The 18286-nt window shown below is 31.8% G+C and overlaps 1 protein-coding gene across 1 annotated transcript; it reads right to left on the bottom strand.

Annotated features, from left to right (window-relative positions):
• Positions 1–7821: 7821 nt before the first annotated feature.
• On the bottom strand, positions 7822–11047 carry LOC106350332 (ubiquitin-like-specific protease 1C). The gene is made up of 14 exons (XM_013790235.3): positions 10630–11047; positions 10467–10509; positions 10305–10390; positions 9925–10220; positions 9798–9846; positions 9626–9711; positions 9508–9537; positions 9335–9430; positions 9122–9224; positions 8837–8934; positions 8545–8667; positions 8339–8453; positions 8137–8244; positions 7822–8049 (listed from the first exon to the last, which is right to left on the bottom strand). Exons 1-14 carry the CDS (start codon positions 10960–10962, stop codon positions 7948–7950), a joined length of 1668 nt encoding a protein of 555 aa, XP_013645689.2. The 5' UTR covers positions 10963–11047; the 3' UTR covers positions 7822–7947.
• Between the last annotated feature and the right edge of the window lie 7239 nt (positions 11048–18286).

Below are 18286 nucleotides of genomic sequence, written 5' to 3'. Positions count from 1 at the left end.
GCCATGATACCCTTGTATAATTAAAAAAAAACAACAAAGTGTTTATAAGAGAGGAGAATATATATTATAAAAGAGAAACGCACCATTCCTAATTCCTGCAATTTCAACCTCTTAGGAGCATCCTCGATGAACCGTTGTATGAAGAAGAGCACAAACAGACCACAGTCGAAATCATTCTTTTGCTGCGGAACCTGTTGAAAGGGTGAAATGACATATAGTTTAGATGAAGACTACAATTTGTCTTTTAAGAAACACTCATATATAAAACTTAAGATGGTAAAAGAGACTAGCCTTCACTTCAGCTTCGTTGATTCTATGTGGAAGGTATGAACGGTAATATTCATATATCTCTCATAGAAGAGTGGCTACAGCATGATTATATACAGATACGACTAATACCCTAGGAGCTCTGTATTTACATATGTTACCATAAGTGTATTATGAGAATATTACAGACTTGATAGAGAGGGATCTAGTATCCTTAACACGCCCCCTCAAGATGGAGAGGGTTCAGCCACTCCAATCTTGTTTCGTAGTTCAGTATATCTTTGACGAGGAAGCGGCTTTGTTAGTGCAACAGCCAACTGGTCTTTTGTATTGACGTGAGACACTCTGAGCATTCCATGTTGTATCTGGCCGCGGATGAAGTGGTAATCAAGAGCAACATGTTTCATACGGGAATGAAACACCGGATTGGCACAAAGAAAAGTAGCACCGAGATTGTCACAGTATATGACTGGAGGAGAGATTAAGACGATACCCAGTTCAGTGAGCAAGTTGCAAATCCATCTGATCTCTGCTGATGTGTTTGCCACCGATCTGTATTCCGCTTCTGTACTTGAACGGGCAACTCCAGATTGCTTCTTTGCAGTCCACGAAACAGGTGACTTTCCGAGATAGACAATGTGAGCATTTGTAGAGATGAAATCATCGGCATCGCCTGCCCAGCCAGCATCAGAAAAGGCATGGAGACTGAGAAAATTCCGAGCTGAGAAGTAAATGCCATGAGAGGGAGTAGCTGCAAGATATCTCAGAATTCTTTTTGCTGCCTGCCAGTGAAGATCAGTGGGTCGATGCATGAACTGAGAAAGTCGGTTAACAGCATAAGCGATGTCAAGGCGTGTAAACTGTAGATACTGAAGACTTCCAATGAGTTTCCTATACTCCTTTGGATCATCAATGGCAGTGCCAGACCTCAATGTTAGCTTGGGAGCAGAAGCCATGGGCGTACAGACAGGGTTGGCATCTTCCATCTTGTACTGATGTAGGAGATCAAGGATGTACTTCCGTTGAGATAGGTGAAGGCCACTGCTGGTTCGACGAGCTTCAATGCCAAGAAAATAATTGAGTTCCTCCGGGTCTTTAACTGAAAAACGTGACGCAAGAAGGGTCAGAATCCGCGTGATGGCCGCCTTGTTATTCCCAGTTATGAGAATATCATCAACATAAACTAGCAAATACACTAGTTCTTTCCCATTGTTATAGATGAAGAGAGACGTGTCCGCCAGTGAGTTTTTGAAGCCAAGACTGAGGAGAAAGGTTTGAAGTTCTTCGTACCAAGCACGGGGTGCTTGTTTGAGTCCATAGACAGCTTTCCGAAGACGACAAACATGGGATGGTTTGTCTGGATCAATGAAGCCGGGTGGTTGCTCCATGTAAACTTCCTCTTTCAGAGTTCCTTGAAGGAAGGCATTATTGACATCTAGTTGTTGGATAGGCCATGATCGAGAGACTGCAATATCCAGGATAAGACGGATTGTGGTCGCCTTTATGACCGGACTGAATGTAGAAGTATAATCACGCCCAAACTGCTGTGTGTAGCCTTTGGCAATGAGGCGGGATTTACAGCACTTATGACTCCCATCTGCAAAGAACTTATTAGTATAAATCCAGCGACAACCAATGATATTTTGATGAGCTTGACGAGGAACGAGCTCATAGGTCTGGTTGCGAGCAAACGCATCCAGTTCAGTTGACATAGAGCCTCTCCACCTCTTATCAAGTAACGCTTGGTTCACCGTCCTTGGTTCAGGAGGGTAGTTGTTGGTGTATCTAGCTGAGAGGTTGAGTTTGGTTTTTGGTTTGGAGATGTTATTCTTTTGACGGGTGGTCATGGGATGTTTATTTGCTATTATCGGGGCTGGTTCTGGAGGAAGGGAGGAAGACGACGAGGGTTGAGAAGATGGATTTGTGGTTGGGCCTAAGGGGTTTGTGGTTAGGTTTTCAGGTTGGGCCTGAGATGGTTGTGGGCTTCGTTGGTTTAGATTTGGAGAAGAATTATTTTGGGTGTATGGGCTTGGGTTGGTTTGGTTTAAAGGAAGAGGGCCGGTTTGATTTGAAAGATTAGAGTTAGGGATCATACCTGATTGTGTTTCACGAACAACGCCACCGTCTGAGTTCTCCGATGTCACCGGCGGTGGAGAAGCTATCCTCGGGGTCCCCAGAGATGGCATAGTAGAGTCAGCGAGTGGCGGTCTGAGGGGAATAAGAGAGTGTAAAGGTTCATTTTGCTGAGGTGAGTTGGGTTCGGAGGAAGCTCGGGGTTTTGAAGATCGTGGAAAGGGGAAGACTTGTTCATCGAACTGAACGTGTCTGGAGACATAGATTCTCCTTGTTGTCAGCTGAAGACATAAATAGGCACTCTGAGATGTGGAGTATCCCAAGAAGACACACGGAGTAGAACGGTTGTCAAGTTTATGAGTGCTATAAGGGCGAAGCCAGGGAAAGCATAAACAACCAAAGATCTTCAGCTTGTCATAGTTAGGAGTGGTTCCAAACAGCTTTGCAAATGGAGATGTCATGTTCAAAACCGGAGTTGGGAGACGATTTATGAGATAAACGGCGGTGGAGAACGCATACGTCCAGTAGCTGCGAGGCATTCCTGCATGAGATAAGAGAGAGAGTTCGGTCTCAACGATGTGGCGGTGCTTGCGTTCAGACACTCCATTGTGTTCTGGGGTATGGGGGGGGAGAAGTGAGATGAGATATGCCTGCTGCAGAGAGGAAGGACTTGAGCGCCAGGTACTCTCCACCATTGTCTGAGTATAAAGTACCGATTTTGAGGTTGAACTTATTCTCCACAAGAGCTTTAAAAGAAGTGAAAACCTCACGGACTTGGGACTTGGTTTTCAAGGGGAAGAGCCACGAGTACCGTGTAAAATGATCAACAAAGACTACATAATATTTGTAGTTATCGACAGAGATCACAGGAGACATCCAGACATCAGTGAAAATATATTCAAGAGGTTTGTTTGAGGAGATTGAGGTTTGAGAAAAAGGTAGTTTATGGGATTTATTAATAGAACAATCTGGGCACAACGAAGGCTGTGAAGAAGAATGCAACACTGGAATAGAAAACTTTGAAACAATAGTTTTTAAAGTAGACAAAGAGGGGTGGCCCAAGCGATCATGCCAGTCTTTAAGAGTTGGTGTAGGTTTGGTGGAGACGAAAAAGGATTGAAGGGTGGAAGGGGAAGCTGGCCACTCGTATAACTCATTCTTGGTTCTGCCGTGGAGCAATGGGGCACCCGAGGATAGATCCTTCACCTGAAAGTGAGCAGGGAAAAATTCAACGGAGACTTTGTTAGCGTTACACAACCGATATACTGAGATAAGGTTCTTGTGAATGTTAGGAACACAGAGAACATTAGTTAAAGACAAGGGTTTAGAGGAAGAGGGAAAAGATAGTGAACCAGTGTGCGTTATTGGCAGAGGAGAGCCATCGCCTATGAGCACAGCATCGTTGCCATTGTACGGTGAGTGCAGAGCAAGGTTGTCAAGATCGTTCGTCATATGGTGAGTGGCCCCACTGTCGAGAAGCCAGGAGTTGTTCAGAGTGGTTGCACCAAGAGCAAGGTTCGCACGTGGTTGCCATGGTGGATAGGCGTTGTTGACGGAGACGCTACCAGTAGAAGAACCATGACCATGAAGCTGAGGACACCTGCGTGCGCTATGGCCCTGAACTCCACAGATTTGACAACGCCCCTGGTATCCTCCTTGTGAACCTTTTTGATACTTGTTGTTGTTGTTGCCATGCTTGTGTTGTTGATTGCGGTTCCACTGTTGATTGTTCTGAGGCATGCGCGGGTGATTGTAACGAGAGTTTGGCGGCTGTGTGGAAGCAACATTAGCAGTGACAGGAATAGCTGCAGGTTCCTTCAAGGAGGTGAGGAGCTTAGCTTCTTTGTTGAGAAGCTTCTCATGAATTTCCGTCACAGTAGGTGTGATGTCACGTCCTTCTAACTGATCCACAATTGACTTGTATTCTTCAGGAAGACCACCAAGGATGTATTCAACTTGATCTTCATGCTCAATAGGTTTCCCAACGAGTGCAAGTTGATCAAATCTCGTAACAAACCCTTGCAGGTACTCATGAATAGTCTTTGTACCTTTTGTCCAGCCCTTGATTTGGAGTTTGATCTGCTGGATATGACCCCTTGTAGGTTTGGCATATGTGGAGGAGAGAGTGGACCAGATCTCAACAGCTGTCTTCGCAGTGGATACAATAGGTTGGATAGTGGGCGTAATGGCACCTATTAGACCACTGAAAATAAGACGATCTTGACGGGTCCAAGTAGTGAACTCGGGATTCGGTGTGGTGACTCCGTCGTTGACAACAGTGGGCGCTGGCGGTGGGTTGGAGCCATCAAGGTGACCAGAAATTCCATAGCCATCCAGAAGAGCCTGAATCTGGATACTCCACATGAGAAAGTTGTTTGAGGAAAGTTTGGTAACATTGGACATGTTAATGTGAAGGAGCGCTTTGGGTGTGATCTCAACGGTTTCAGCAGTTGTGGTGGACATGGTTGAATTGAGGAAGAAGAAGAAGAAGCAAAGAAGAGGGGGATCGAATAGATCGAGCAAAAGAAGAGAAGCGGAGAGATTTTAAGAAGAAAAACTTTAAGAAGGCTCTGATACCATATGAACGGTAATATTCATATATCTCTCATAGAAGAGTGGCTACAGCATGATTATATACAGATACGACTAATACCCTAGGAGCTCTGTATTTACATATGTTACCATAAGTGTATTATGAGAATATTACAGACTTGATAGAGAGGGATCTAGTATCCTTAACAGAAGGTTTCTTCATATGTTTTCTGAGATTGGTAAATCCGGTAATTTGTATTTTTCTTCAGGAAGCAAAACTTAATATGGGAACAAATTCATTAGAAACAATACATTAAATATTGGGAAAATTCTAAAAAATACCCAACTAAATTTTGTTAAGTTTTTTAATACCCAAACTTTTTTTCCGTCCAATTTAATATCCCAACTAATTATTTTTCTCACTTTAATACATAAAATTTTAAAATTGTACCTCTTTTAATACTTAAACTTTGTTTATTTTAATTAAAATACTAATAAGTTTCAAACGAAATTTAAAAGATCTTCAAATCTAAGAAAAATGTAAAACAAAATCTAATTTTATTTTAAGATTTAAGAAAGTATGTAAATAAACTATGGAGAAAATTTTAAAAAATATAAAATTTAATTTTTAAGAAAATAAATAAATTTGTTTTTTTTATTTCAGAAAAAAAAAATTTACTACTTAAAACTTTTATTATAGAATTTAAGATTAAATAAAATTTAGATACTTTTATTTCTCAAGCATAAAATAAAATAGAATTTTCTGAGATTTTTTTATAAATTTTAGAGATTTTTAAATTTCATTTGAAACTTATTAGTATTTCTATTAAAATAAATAAAGTTTGGGTATTAAAATGCACAATTTTAAATGTTGGTGTATTAAAATGAGCAAAATAGTTTATCGGGGTATTAAATTGGGTAGTAAAAAAGTTTAAGTATTAAAAAGCTTAAAAAATTTACTTGGGGTATTTTTATGAAATTTACCCTTAAATATTTCATGTATTTAATTTGTTTATATTTTGTTGTCAATAAAAGACGGTAAATTGTCAAAAATATCACATTCATAGTATCATTTTTCATGTTTACACTAAACATTTTTGCCTTCAGTTTTTAATGAAGGGTAAAAGACATTTATAACCCTATGGCTAACTAATCTAGACTTGGATTTAGAGTTGAGGGGTGGGGTAGAGTTTTTGAAATATGAAATTTAAGATTCTAATAAATATTTAAATAAATACTTAGAAAATTTAAAAAAAATTAAAAAATGTTTAAAACATAATTTTTTATTTTTAAAAAGAAATTTTGAAAAAAAAGTATAATTCGAAAACATAATTTCTTTTTACTTATTTAAATAATTATTTATTATATATATAAAGAACATGAATATAAGAGTCTTTTGTCACTTAATAAAAAATGTATTTTTGAAAATATCTTTTTAGTGGTGGTAAACATAAAATTCCCACATAAAAGACACTTTGGCTTTTAATAGTTTATTGGAAGGGAAATTGCCACAAATACCACATTCATAGTACCACTTTTCATGTCTACACTAATCATTTTTATTCTCACTTTTTATGAAGGGTAAAAGACACTTATACCCCTAGAGTTAACTAATATAGACTTAGGGTTTACAGTTGAGGGGTGGTGTAGGATTTTTGGAATGTGAAATTTAGGATTCTAATAAATATATAATAAATACTTAAAAAATATAAAAAGAAATTTAAAAATAGTTTCAAATATAATTTTCGATTTTAAAAAAGAAATTTTGAAAATAAATAAAAAAATTTCGATAAAAGAAAATTCAAAAAAAAATTATAAAAAAGTTCGAATCTGAAAAAGTATAATTCGAAAACATAAAAAAAGTTATTTTTTAATTTCGTAATTTTTTTTTATGTTTTTATTTTTTATTTTTATTTATTTAAATAATGATTTATTATATATATAGAGAACAAGTGTATAAGAATCTTTTGCATCTTAATGAAGAATGTATTTTTGAAAATGTCTCTTTAGTGGTGGTAAAGATGAAAAGTAGTATTATGAAAGTGGTAAACATGAAATTTCCTGTTGGTAAACCCTGGAGTACTATGACTATATTTATAGTATGATAGTTTGAGTTCCAATTCACAAACACAATCATCTCTATTTCAAGAAAGAATATAATGTCCTCTATGATATAAATAACATCCATAATTGCATAGTGAAATTCTTGAAATTAGTGAAAAAATTTAAGCCCAAATCAATCGCCTTATGTTAAATTAAAAATAGGTTTTAATTACAACTAAAAATGGTCACGGCCTAACTTATACAATCGAAAACATAATAGTATAAATATATATTAAAAATTTGAGCACATATAAATATTTAATTTTTCAATACTATATGTTTTAAATTTTTAATTTTATAAACTTCTGCGCGGGTCTTGTCCTAGTTTCTTAATATATTCTGATTATGGCATGCATTCTTTTCAAGCTTTTGAAGAAAAGACTTTCCAAAGGCAATGATCTGTGATGAGAAAGCACTAATTAAAGAGCATTGATCAATGTGAATGTCTTGGCATAAATCAGGAACTCTGTTCTGTACAGCTTTAATCTATTTGATTAATCTCACCGAATAGCTCAACGAGTTTGTTCCATATTATTGATCCTCAAAGCGGAGGCTTCATTTGGTTTAAACCAGTTCTTATGAATCTGGAGGTGGAAACAAGACAAGAATTTGTGTTAACAACAAAAGTGTTTATGAAGAGAGGAGGAATATATATATATATATATATATATATATATATATAATAAGAGAGAGAGAGAGGCGCACCATCCCCATTCACCTACTTAACGAAAAATGAAGCAATAACGTTACTTGTGACTTGTGAGAGTGGCTTGCGTGTTGTTTATAAATTGCTTTTGGTTTTGTCTGTGTGCTTTTCTCTTTTGTCATCGTTTTTATTGTGGGTGATTCAGTTAAGATTGATGCATTCTTATTTATTTTTTTACAACTGTGTGATGAAAAGCCATACTTAAGAAATCACTGATAAATGAGAATGTTTTGGCATAAATCAGGGACTCTGTTCTATGTACAGCTTTAAACTGTTTGATTACTCTCAAGGAATAGCTCAATGAGTTTGTTCCAGATTTTGATCCTCAAAGCGGAGGCTTCTTTGGGTTCAAACCACTTCTTGTGAATCTGGAGTTGGAAACAAGACACCAACTAGTGTTAACAACAGTGTTTATAAGAGATGAAGAATAGAGATAATAGAAAAAAGAAACGCACCATTCCCAGATCCTGCAGTTTCAACCTCTTAGGAGCATCTTCGATGAACCGTTGTATAAACAAGAGCACAAACAGACCACAGTCGAAATCATTCTTTTGCTGCGGAACCTGTTGAATGAAAAGTGAAATGCCATATAGTTTAGATGAAGACTACAATTTGTCTTCTAAGAAATACTACTTAAAGATGGTAAAAGAGACTAGCCTTCACTTCAGCTTCGTTGATCCTATCTGGAAGGTCTCTCCATATCTTTTCTGAGATTGGTAAATCCGGTAGAGAAGCATCTTGATTCAGGTAACTCCACTCCTCAATCAGAAACCTAATCAAAACCACATATGAAAACAAACGGAATCTAGTGAAGATGGTCTTTAACACTGAGAAACTGTATGCAATGATTCCTCTAGTCTCACCTTTTGACGTTATTAAAAATTGATCTTGTTGGATGAAGTCCCAATGAATCCAAGTGAAATATAGTCAAACCTGATTCATCCTCCTTGTCTGGGATGCAAATGATCACCAAGCTCCAGTGGAGACTGAAACATGTAAGAGAACAAACTATTATGCAATCAAAGAACATACTGAGATACCATAATCTAAAATAGCACTTTATGCATAATACCCACAAGATTAAATGATTGAATATCATGCCAAAAAGATGTAATCATGGAAGTATTAATAGACAACAGTCAGGAAAATACTTACTCCTCATGAATTGGTATAAATATATATGATTTGCGGAATAGATCAAAACCTTTCCACCACCGTCTCAACCTCACAAAAGATGCTTCCTTGTCGTTACCCTACTTACATTGAAAAGACAATACGCAGAGACCGCATAAGTAGCCAAAAAGAAATATATGTGAATCACAAGATTCAAAGAAGAGATGCTATCATCAGATTCTCTTACTTCTTGCTACAGTTGAACATTAAATTTAGATTCAACCATCTATTTTCAAGCAATGAAACCTCAGGACAAAAGAAACCCACCTTGTATGAAACAGCTTCTATGAGCTTCTTGTAAAAAAATGTGTTAAAGAAATGGCAATCAGCAGCTGTCTGATTCGCTGCAAACACCTGGTGCTGCAGGAACCTAGCCAAACAAAAGGGAGAATAATCACACAAAAGAAAGAAAAGAAAAAAAAAAAGCAGTAACACAAGATATATAATTGTAATATGTGAAGTCCGTCACTCAAAAGTCACCTGATGTAGAAATTTATAACTGGAGATGTAAGACATTCTCTAGGTGAAAGGCATTTAAGATCATCAAGAGACACTTGAACAAGGTCTGGGTCATCCCTTGATAAGTGAAGAAGAAATAACAATGTCAGTGAGTAAACCTACACCAACTACTACATGAAAGCTTTTTCACTAACCTTGATGGGTAGCAAATATCTCCCGGTAACCTGCAGATTTTCACTAAAACTAAGTTACTTCCAACAAGAATCACAGTCACTTGATGAAAGGCAAAACAGAAACAACTCTTTTTTTTACCCTTCAGGAAGTTCAAGAGCTTCCTCTACTACCACTGGAGACTCAGGTTCCTCTTCGTCCAAATTAATAACTTTATCATCTGATTTCTATAGCAAAAAAAAAAGTGTCAGAAAAGGTGCTGAGCTTAGTTTATATTAATTGTGTACAAAATATATGGAATAAGATGAGATACCTTCCTGCAGCTTGACCTCTGTGATAGAGATGCTTTACAGCTCAACTCCCTGTGAGAGAAAAAAAGTAAATATACGTCAATACACTTAACTCTCGATGAAGCAGTAGCATAGAGAAAAGATAAGGACCTAGGAGTATCATATCCAACGACGTCGTCTTCATCATCATCATCATCAACGAGTAAATAAGGGGAAGATTCCTTTGTCTTTCTTTTTCTACTTACAGAAGCTTCATCGTGTTCTCGCTTCCCTTTTGGGTCCTTAAATCCAGAATAAAAGTTTGTTTCACCGATCTGAGACTTGCCTAGTCTCGGCAACGACCGCCACCCATTGCTTTGCTTTGTTGTAGTCTCTCCACTAGCCTTTCCTTTCCAGCTTTCGCGTCCCAAATCTTCACTAAAGAGTTTCACTGGTCGAGCCTCCACCTGTTAAACAAAAGGATTATCATCAAGTCGAGAAGCAGCAACTTGAAAAAAAAACAAGAGGGAATGAAAAAAAAAGCATCATACTTTGAGATTAACACTAAAATGAGAAACGAATGTTGACCGAGACGCCTCTTTCGATCCTGTAGCTGTATTCGCTTGCTTACACACATCTTTAAGAACTTCAAACGTTAGAATTCAACTTTAAGCACTCTTCAACAAACATTAGTAAAGACAAAAACAACATACCTGAGCTTTTTGGCTGCGCGAGGATCTGACATTCGTCAGTATCCTGACAAAAACCAGTGAAAGTGACAAACTTTAGATATAAAAGACAGAACACTAATGATTACACAAACACAGACATTCAAAAAAGGTTTCGTTTTTTTGAGTCGGGAACCAAAGGACGAACCGATTTGGCGCGGCGGAGCAACCGTCGCTGCTTCTCGTACTCGAGGCTTCCGATTCTGGAGCGGATTCTCGCGCCCTTGTCCGGCAACTTGTCGGCGAAAGAAGCGAGAAGCGACCTCTGACGCTTAAGATGATCGTCGAGCTCGCTGTCCTTGAGGGATTTCACGCAGACGGCGGAATCGTCGCCGGAGAAAGCAGGCTCGTGCGGCGGGGTTTTGTCGACGATCTCCAAGTCGGGGACTTCCTCGTCGACCAAAACATTGTCCCAATCTATGTTGAAGCTCTTCGTCGGCGTCTCCACACGATCTAACTCGATTACTTTTTGCCTCTTCATCTGATTAACAAAAAAAAAAACCCTTGTTTTCGGTCGGAATGGAATCTACCGGTTACGTTTTAGATCACTCTATATACTTGGATTGTTCGATTCTCAAACGTTCCGTGTGCTAAAGAAAATATTGACATAAACAGAAACTAAAAGTATGGGCTTTTAACTCAACACACAAAGAAATAATTGGCACAAAAAAGCCCAACTCCTACTATATATTGAACGATATTTAATTTTTAATTATTTTAATTAAATCTAAAATAAAAGATAAGTATATAACTAGTTAATATCACTTACGGAATAGTTTGAATGATATTACAAATAATAGTTAACTAGAGTTTGACCCGCTCATCCGAGCGGGTGTTCGTTTTTACTTTTTTAATAAGTAAATTTTTGTTTTGTCTAAATGATATACATATATTTATAATCTAAACGTATGTGTTGGTGGTTGACCATGAAATCGTACATGTATTTGCTTTTACGTTTTTTATAAGTAAATTTTTGTATAAATGGTATAACATACGTAATGAATCAATCGAAATAGTTGAGGTATATGTTCCATATATTTAGTCGTCTGCCTAAATCAATAGTATTGATAATACTGCTATGAATATAATTTTTTGCTTAGCTAGATTATAGAAAATATTACCTTTTTTTTTAACAACATAGAAAGTATTACCTAAAGGCTAAATCTATCGTACATAGTTTCATTTAAAATATAATTTATTGATAAGATGGATTATAAAAAGTAGTTTAGTCTCAAATATATAGAAAGATTACGATTTAACTAAATGATTGAGTTTGTAATAAATAAGGAATATTCTTAAATATTTTTGGTGATAAAAATTGATTATGTTTGTTATTTACGATTTTAAATAAATAGCAAAATTTTATGTAACAATAAAATCGTTAGTTATGATTTTGAAGAATGTGTGGAGGAATATTTTTCCTTGTTAATTATAATAAGGTAACCTAAATATAGAGTAGTATATAGTACTCAATGCTTTAAAACACATACTAGATTTTGATCCGCGCTTCAAAAGCGCGGGTTTCTCCGGTTAATATAAATGTTTGAAATGAATTAGTGTTTTGGTTTTGAAGTACATTATCAAGTTATAAAGTTGTTTTATATCAGAGAAGAAGACGTTTCTTTTTGTGTAAATTATATTAACTTATCAGTTAGTTTATTTGAGATTTTGTATGTACACTTTTATGTCATAACATCATTTTTGTATTGTGTGCATTTTATAAAAGTTACATTTGTTCAGCTGGTAAAATATAAGATTTGCTTGTTAGATTTTGGGCTGATCAAATAATATACATTTGTAGGGTTTTTAAGAGTTTTAGAAGTGTTTCCGTACCCGACCTAGACCCGTAGTCAAACCAATAAATCCAGTGACTTGTATATATTACGGTCCAGATTTAGTTAAAACCTGATACATAAAACCTGATAAATCTCGTTCAAAATTCAAAACCAATCATTAATCTGGGATCTGATATTGTTTGACTCTATAAGACCATATATAAATATGATGATATTTAAACAGTGTTTAATATGAATTTGTATTTTAGTTTTGTTGTACATTATCATGTTATAAAATCATTTTATATCGAAGAAGAATTTTTTTTGTTTAAAATTAAAGTTTTATAAATTTATATTTGAGAATTTGTATGTTATAATGATATTATTATATATTTTAGACATGGACCAATAAAATAAATTGCTTAAACAATAGATTAGCCCAAGAAAATGAACATCACGACTGGGATTTAGTTAAACAAAAACTTTGGTCCACTATGTCGACTAATAAATAAAATCATCATGTATAGTTATAGTTAGGTAAGACCAAATGTATTAGTTAAATGAAATGGTGCAACAACTTTTTTTAAGTAGATTTTTTAGGACTTTTTCCCTTTTAATAGTATTGATATAGAATAATAAATTTGATAAAACATTTTTTAAATGCAAAACATATATGTGTGAAGAAGAAGAGTTATGTGGGTGGACATTTGTAAAGAAATTCAGTTTTATTAGGAAGAATAGTTTGGAGGAGGTTAGCAAATCTTAAAATGTAAATAGAAATTTTATATAAAAAATGTAAATACAAAATGAGAAAACATATACTAATAAGGCAGAAACTTTAAACATTCTTCGGTTTTGTTGGAGTGCATGATTTGAACCGATAGCAGTGTCGAGTAATTGCTATTTTAATTTGTATTTACATTTGTTGTTTATGAATTTGTGTATTGTGAAGTTGTAATGGTCGAGATATATAAAATCATTGAGATGATGGCTATCTAGCTTTGAAAACAACTTACAATAATGTTTTATTTGTCGGCATAAAATTTCAATATTACTATATGTTGGTAAAATAATTAAACCAAACTGATTGTGCATTAGATTTAGGACATTATTTGTCAAATTAGGAAAAAACAATAATTGATTAAGTTAGGTATAGTTATTACTTCAGTGGCATAGATATGTAAATAAGTTGCAACTCTTAAGATTAATTCCAAATTGTACTTCTCTTTTAATAAATTACTAGGTTAAGATCCGCGCCTTGCGCGGAATCAACATTATATATATAAATTATTTTATGTATTAAATATTTTTACATATTATAAAATAATAAATATATATTAAATAATTAAAAGCCAGTAACTGTTAAATATATAATTAAATTGGTGCGAACATATAAATCAATTTTATTAATCCAAAAAATATTTTTTTTATATTTGATAGGATATGTTATTAAATTTAAATGATACTAACATAGATAATATATTTTAGTATATTTTAAATATTAATGTCTATTAAATAATGATTTTACTCATATAGATTTTTTGATCATTTGTATCTTTTATAGAAAAATATTTAAATTACTGATAAAAAAATTTTCATTGTGGGATTAATAGTTTTAGTAATTTATAATTTTAAAAAAAAAGTTGTCAATGATCGTTCAAAACTTTTATCAAAAAAACTGTTCAAAGTAAATTTTGAAACTAAAATATTGTATTTTATATGGTTTATAGTTTAATTTAAAACGATATATATATATTAATCTTAATAATTAATTAAATTAGACTTTTTACTTATATAATTTTTGTAATCATTTGTATTTTGTCATAACAAAAATTTTAAACCATGGATCATAAAATTTGAATGTGAGACTTTTAACAGTTTTAGTAATTTATAGCCGTTTGTAAAAATTCAAAAATATAGCATATACATAAAAATCGAAATTTTTATTATATGGTTATTGTGGTTGTTTAATTTATTTAATAGTTTAAAATTAAACAAATATAATAGAAGATACACTATTTTTATCAAATCTTTATTATTCAAAATCAATAATTGCCATATATATACTTTAGCCACATTAGGCAATTTCGTAATTTTTATTTAAGGAAATAATAAAGTACATTAATGATGAATTTATTGTTAGTTTAATAAAATGCTTATTATATAATTAGATGGACCAACATATTTCTCTAATGATTCTAAGAATCATTTTAGTGATGACATGTGGCTACAAAAAAAAGTTGTAATGCTTCTCAAATAATATATAGGGGACTAGGTGGTGGCCCGTAATTTTGCGGGTACGAATAGGCCTAGGACGGATCGGGTTTCCGAAGAATTTTAAGGATCTGGATTCTTATCGGGCGGAACCATGATTACTATCCTTATCCGGATTCGGGGTTCTCGGATATCCGGGTGTCGGATATCCTTCTAAAAATTATAATATCAGGTGAATATCTAAATTTGGATCATTAAAATAAATAAAAAATAATATTAATATATATAAAACATTAACAATAATTTAGAAATAAAAATGTACATGATGTTTTAATTATTCTATGTATAATATTATAAAGTTTATATTAAATTTATATACCATTATAAAAATGAAAATATAATAAATAAAATTAATTTTTATATATAGATATTACTATTTTGAAATAATTATCAATAAAAATTTACGGATCCAGATATCCGGACAATCAAGATATCCGGATCAATATCTGATTTTGACGGATCCAACATTTTAGTATCCAGATCTGGATTCGGCCCCTTTGGATATTCAGATTTTCGGAGCGGATCCGGATCAGATCTCAGATCGTATCCGGATCTCGGATAATAAGTCTCAGGCCTAGGTACAAATATTTTATAAAACCAGAAATATTATATTTTCATGAAACTAAATATATTTTTTATCATTCAAAATTAAATGTTAATTTTATTTGTAACTATAATGTTAAGTGTAAACATATGAAATGTAACAAAATTTTATTTTATTTAGTTATCCAGATTAACATTGTTTTTATTCTGTATATACATATGAAAAAATTTTATAATCTTATGGATTTTGAATGATAATTACTTTTTCTTATAAATCATTATGTTCGATGTTATTTGAATCATTTGGAAAATTATTTTAATTAGTTCTAAAATTACCTTTTATAATTTAGTTAAAATAATTTAAAATTATCAATCAATCACACTATAAAATTTTTTTAAGGTTTCGACTATGAGTGATATCTAAACAAAAGTTACTTAGATGATTTATGTTTAATATATATAGGAAAATTGTTTACATCCAGATATTAGTAGGTGAAGCATAAAAATATGAAAAAAGTGTAAAATATATATAATAATATTTTGTGTGATGCATTAAAAATCAATATTTACAAAAAAAAATTCACAAAATCAATGTTTTTTTCATGCATAAAAAACAGTGAACGTTATCACCTCCAAATACAACAATTTAAGATAAAATCATTGCAATTTAAAGGGTAAACCACATGATATTTTGATTTACAACTTGACCAATCAAATCATATATTTACATGACCAATAAAAAACCTTAACTCGTGTCACAAAGTTTAAAAATTATCGTCTTTACATACATTCCATATAAATATTGACTAAGTGATTTAAGCTCACCGACATTGATCACTTAACCTATTAAAATCTGAAAACAATACAATGGTGATGATTGGTTCAACTGTGGCTCTAAAAATTTAGCTGTAAAAGTTTAGCTGTAGGTAAATTGGTTATACCTGTAAAGTTGTTACTCTAGATTTTTTTGCAGAGATTTTTGTTGTAGTTAAATTTGTTGTAGCTGTAGGTTATAGGTTGTAGATATTTTAAAATAAATATGTGAAATCTGTGATGTATATATAAAATAATTATTTTTTTATCAATTAAATAATTTATATTAATATTTTTATAAATTCTCAAAGTTTATTGTTATTTAAAATGTGATATGTAAATAATATATATTTAAAATATTTCAATTATTTTTACAACACCCAAAATTAAATTAAATATTTATAGATGTTTTTAATTATGATTATCTAATCTATTTGACATTATAGATATTTTTTTTATTTCACAGATTCTACAGCATATAAGAGAAAGCTTTAGGTTTTTTACCTAAAATACATTAAAAAAAGTTTGCTTTAGTTTTTTTGTTGTACCTTTAAAAATAAAGCTAAAGCATGATTGGTAAAAGTTAACAGAAACTTGATTTAGGTTTTAACTATTAAAAATAAAGTTAAAATATGATTGGTAAATTTTAATAATTTAAAAATAAATAAAATTAAAGTAAGAAGATAAAGCCCAACCAATCACCTACAATGATTATTGTCAAAGGAGTAAAAAAATTATTGAAGTAAAAGATTAATTAAGAATGATAAAGTACTTACTAATCAAGTATTTCGTGGTGTATGCAGGTTCAAATATCTCACCAAAATCTTTAAAATAAAAATAGAGACTATTAGATAGGACATGTATCATATCTATTTATACAAGTACTTACTAATCAAGTATTTCGTTTAGTTTGTCCGCGATTTCGCGGGTATAAACATTGTATGAAAATTATATATTTTATTTATAATTTTGTAAATTAAAAAAATATTCATAACTATTAAATATAACCTTTTAACTATAAATATTTTGAAAATCAAAAATTTTGGTATTATATAATCTAAGAAGAGTTTTGAAATATAGTGGTAATTCTATAAATTTTAATCTAACTTTTCAAAAATCTTTTTATGACATATTATGTGATTGATAAAAAAACTGAAGATTAATGAACAAAACAATATTTTGTAATACTTTCTATTTTTCACTTTATTTTGTTTTTTATTTTACTTAGTAGCAAAATAGTTACAAAATTTCCATAATTTGTCAAATCACAAATCAGTCTTTCTCACACATTTTTTATTTAGTGTTTAACATAATTACATAAAATTCATAATTGGTTAGCCAAACAAATAATGAAATGTGTTTAAAATTGTTTATATAATTATTTCTATAATATATCTTATGTATTTATATGCATATTCTAACTTTATATAATGAAATCTATGACATTTAATTGTTTCTATAAACGAATTATGTTAATTCATATATATTTAAGATGAATAATTAGATTAGGTAATTCTAGAATTAGTTTCCTTTTTAAAATTTTAATTAAATAAATGAAAATTCAAATATCAACAACCAATCATATTAAAAGAATTAAATCTAAACTACACCTATGAATGACACATAAGCAAAATTCACTTAAGTGAGTTCTCAATTAATATATAGGAGGATATTAGATTGTACTTCTGTTTTAATAGATTAGATGGTAACTAATTATCAAAATTATAAGAAGTGTAATAATGTTTGATTAATTCTTTTTATATTTATAGACTACATAAAATTATTAGTAGAACACAATTTATAGAAATCGATAAAATGATTTCATATTCTTATTAAAATATTATATTCGTATATAAATAATTATAATAATTATTAGTGTCTTATAATGTCCATATATGTCTGATAAGTCATTTATAAAAAAAATTAAAAAATTTATAAAATTATCTATCATGGCTTACAAAATTATGTTATCTTAATTTTAAATTACTTATCTGTTTATAAAACATTTATTAAAGATAAAATTCTCCTATTAAATGAGAAGTCACTTAAGTGATTTTAATGTAGATGACGATCATTTGTGAAGTCTTAAGAAAATTATTATGATTTGTTTGGTCTATAAATTTTAATTTTATTTATTTTAGTTTAGATTTAAAAAAAAAATCTAGAACCAATTAATATCACTTGTCAAGTAATCTACAATATATTACAAATAATGATTTATAAAAATAATTGTTGAAATTATATAAATAATAATAACCTTTGATCAATTCTTCTTTATATTTATAAACTAAATAATATAATGAACAAAACTTCTATAATTTTTAATTATTTTAACTAGTTCCAAAATAAAAGATAAGTCTAAAACTAATTATTGTCACTTGCCAAATAACCTAAATGACA

The sequence above is a fragment of the Brassica napus genome, chromosome C5, assembly GCF_020379485.1.
Source record: "Brassica napus cultivar Da-Ae chromosome C5, Da-Ae, whole genome shotgun sequence".
NCBI classification, from domain to species: domain Eukaryota; kingdom Viridiplantae; phylum Streptophyta; class Magnoliopsida; order Brassicales; family Brassicaceae; genus Brassica; species Brassica napus.
Note: the sequence above shows the minus strand (reverse complement) of the source record. Positions and strands in the feature narration are given on the sequence as shown.

Bases quoted from the DNA above. Each gene is read 5' to 3' on its own strand.
- LOC106350332 (XM_013790235.3), bottom strand. From the start codon at position 10,962: ATGAAGAGGCAAAAAGTAATCGAGTTAGATCGTGTGGAGACGCCGACG. The intron at 10,221-10,304 runs GTATGATGCTTT...TTTGTTTAACAG, and splicing joins ATTTTAGTGTTAATCTCAAA to GTGGAGGCTCGACCAGTGAA. The intron at 8,935-9,121 runs GTGGGTTTCTTT...CAATGTAAGTAG, and splicing joins TAGAAGCTGTTTCATACAAG to GGTAACGACAAGGAAGCATC.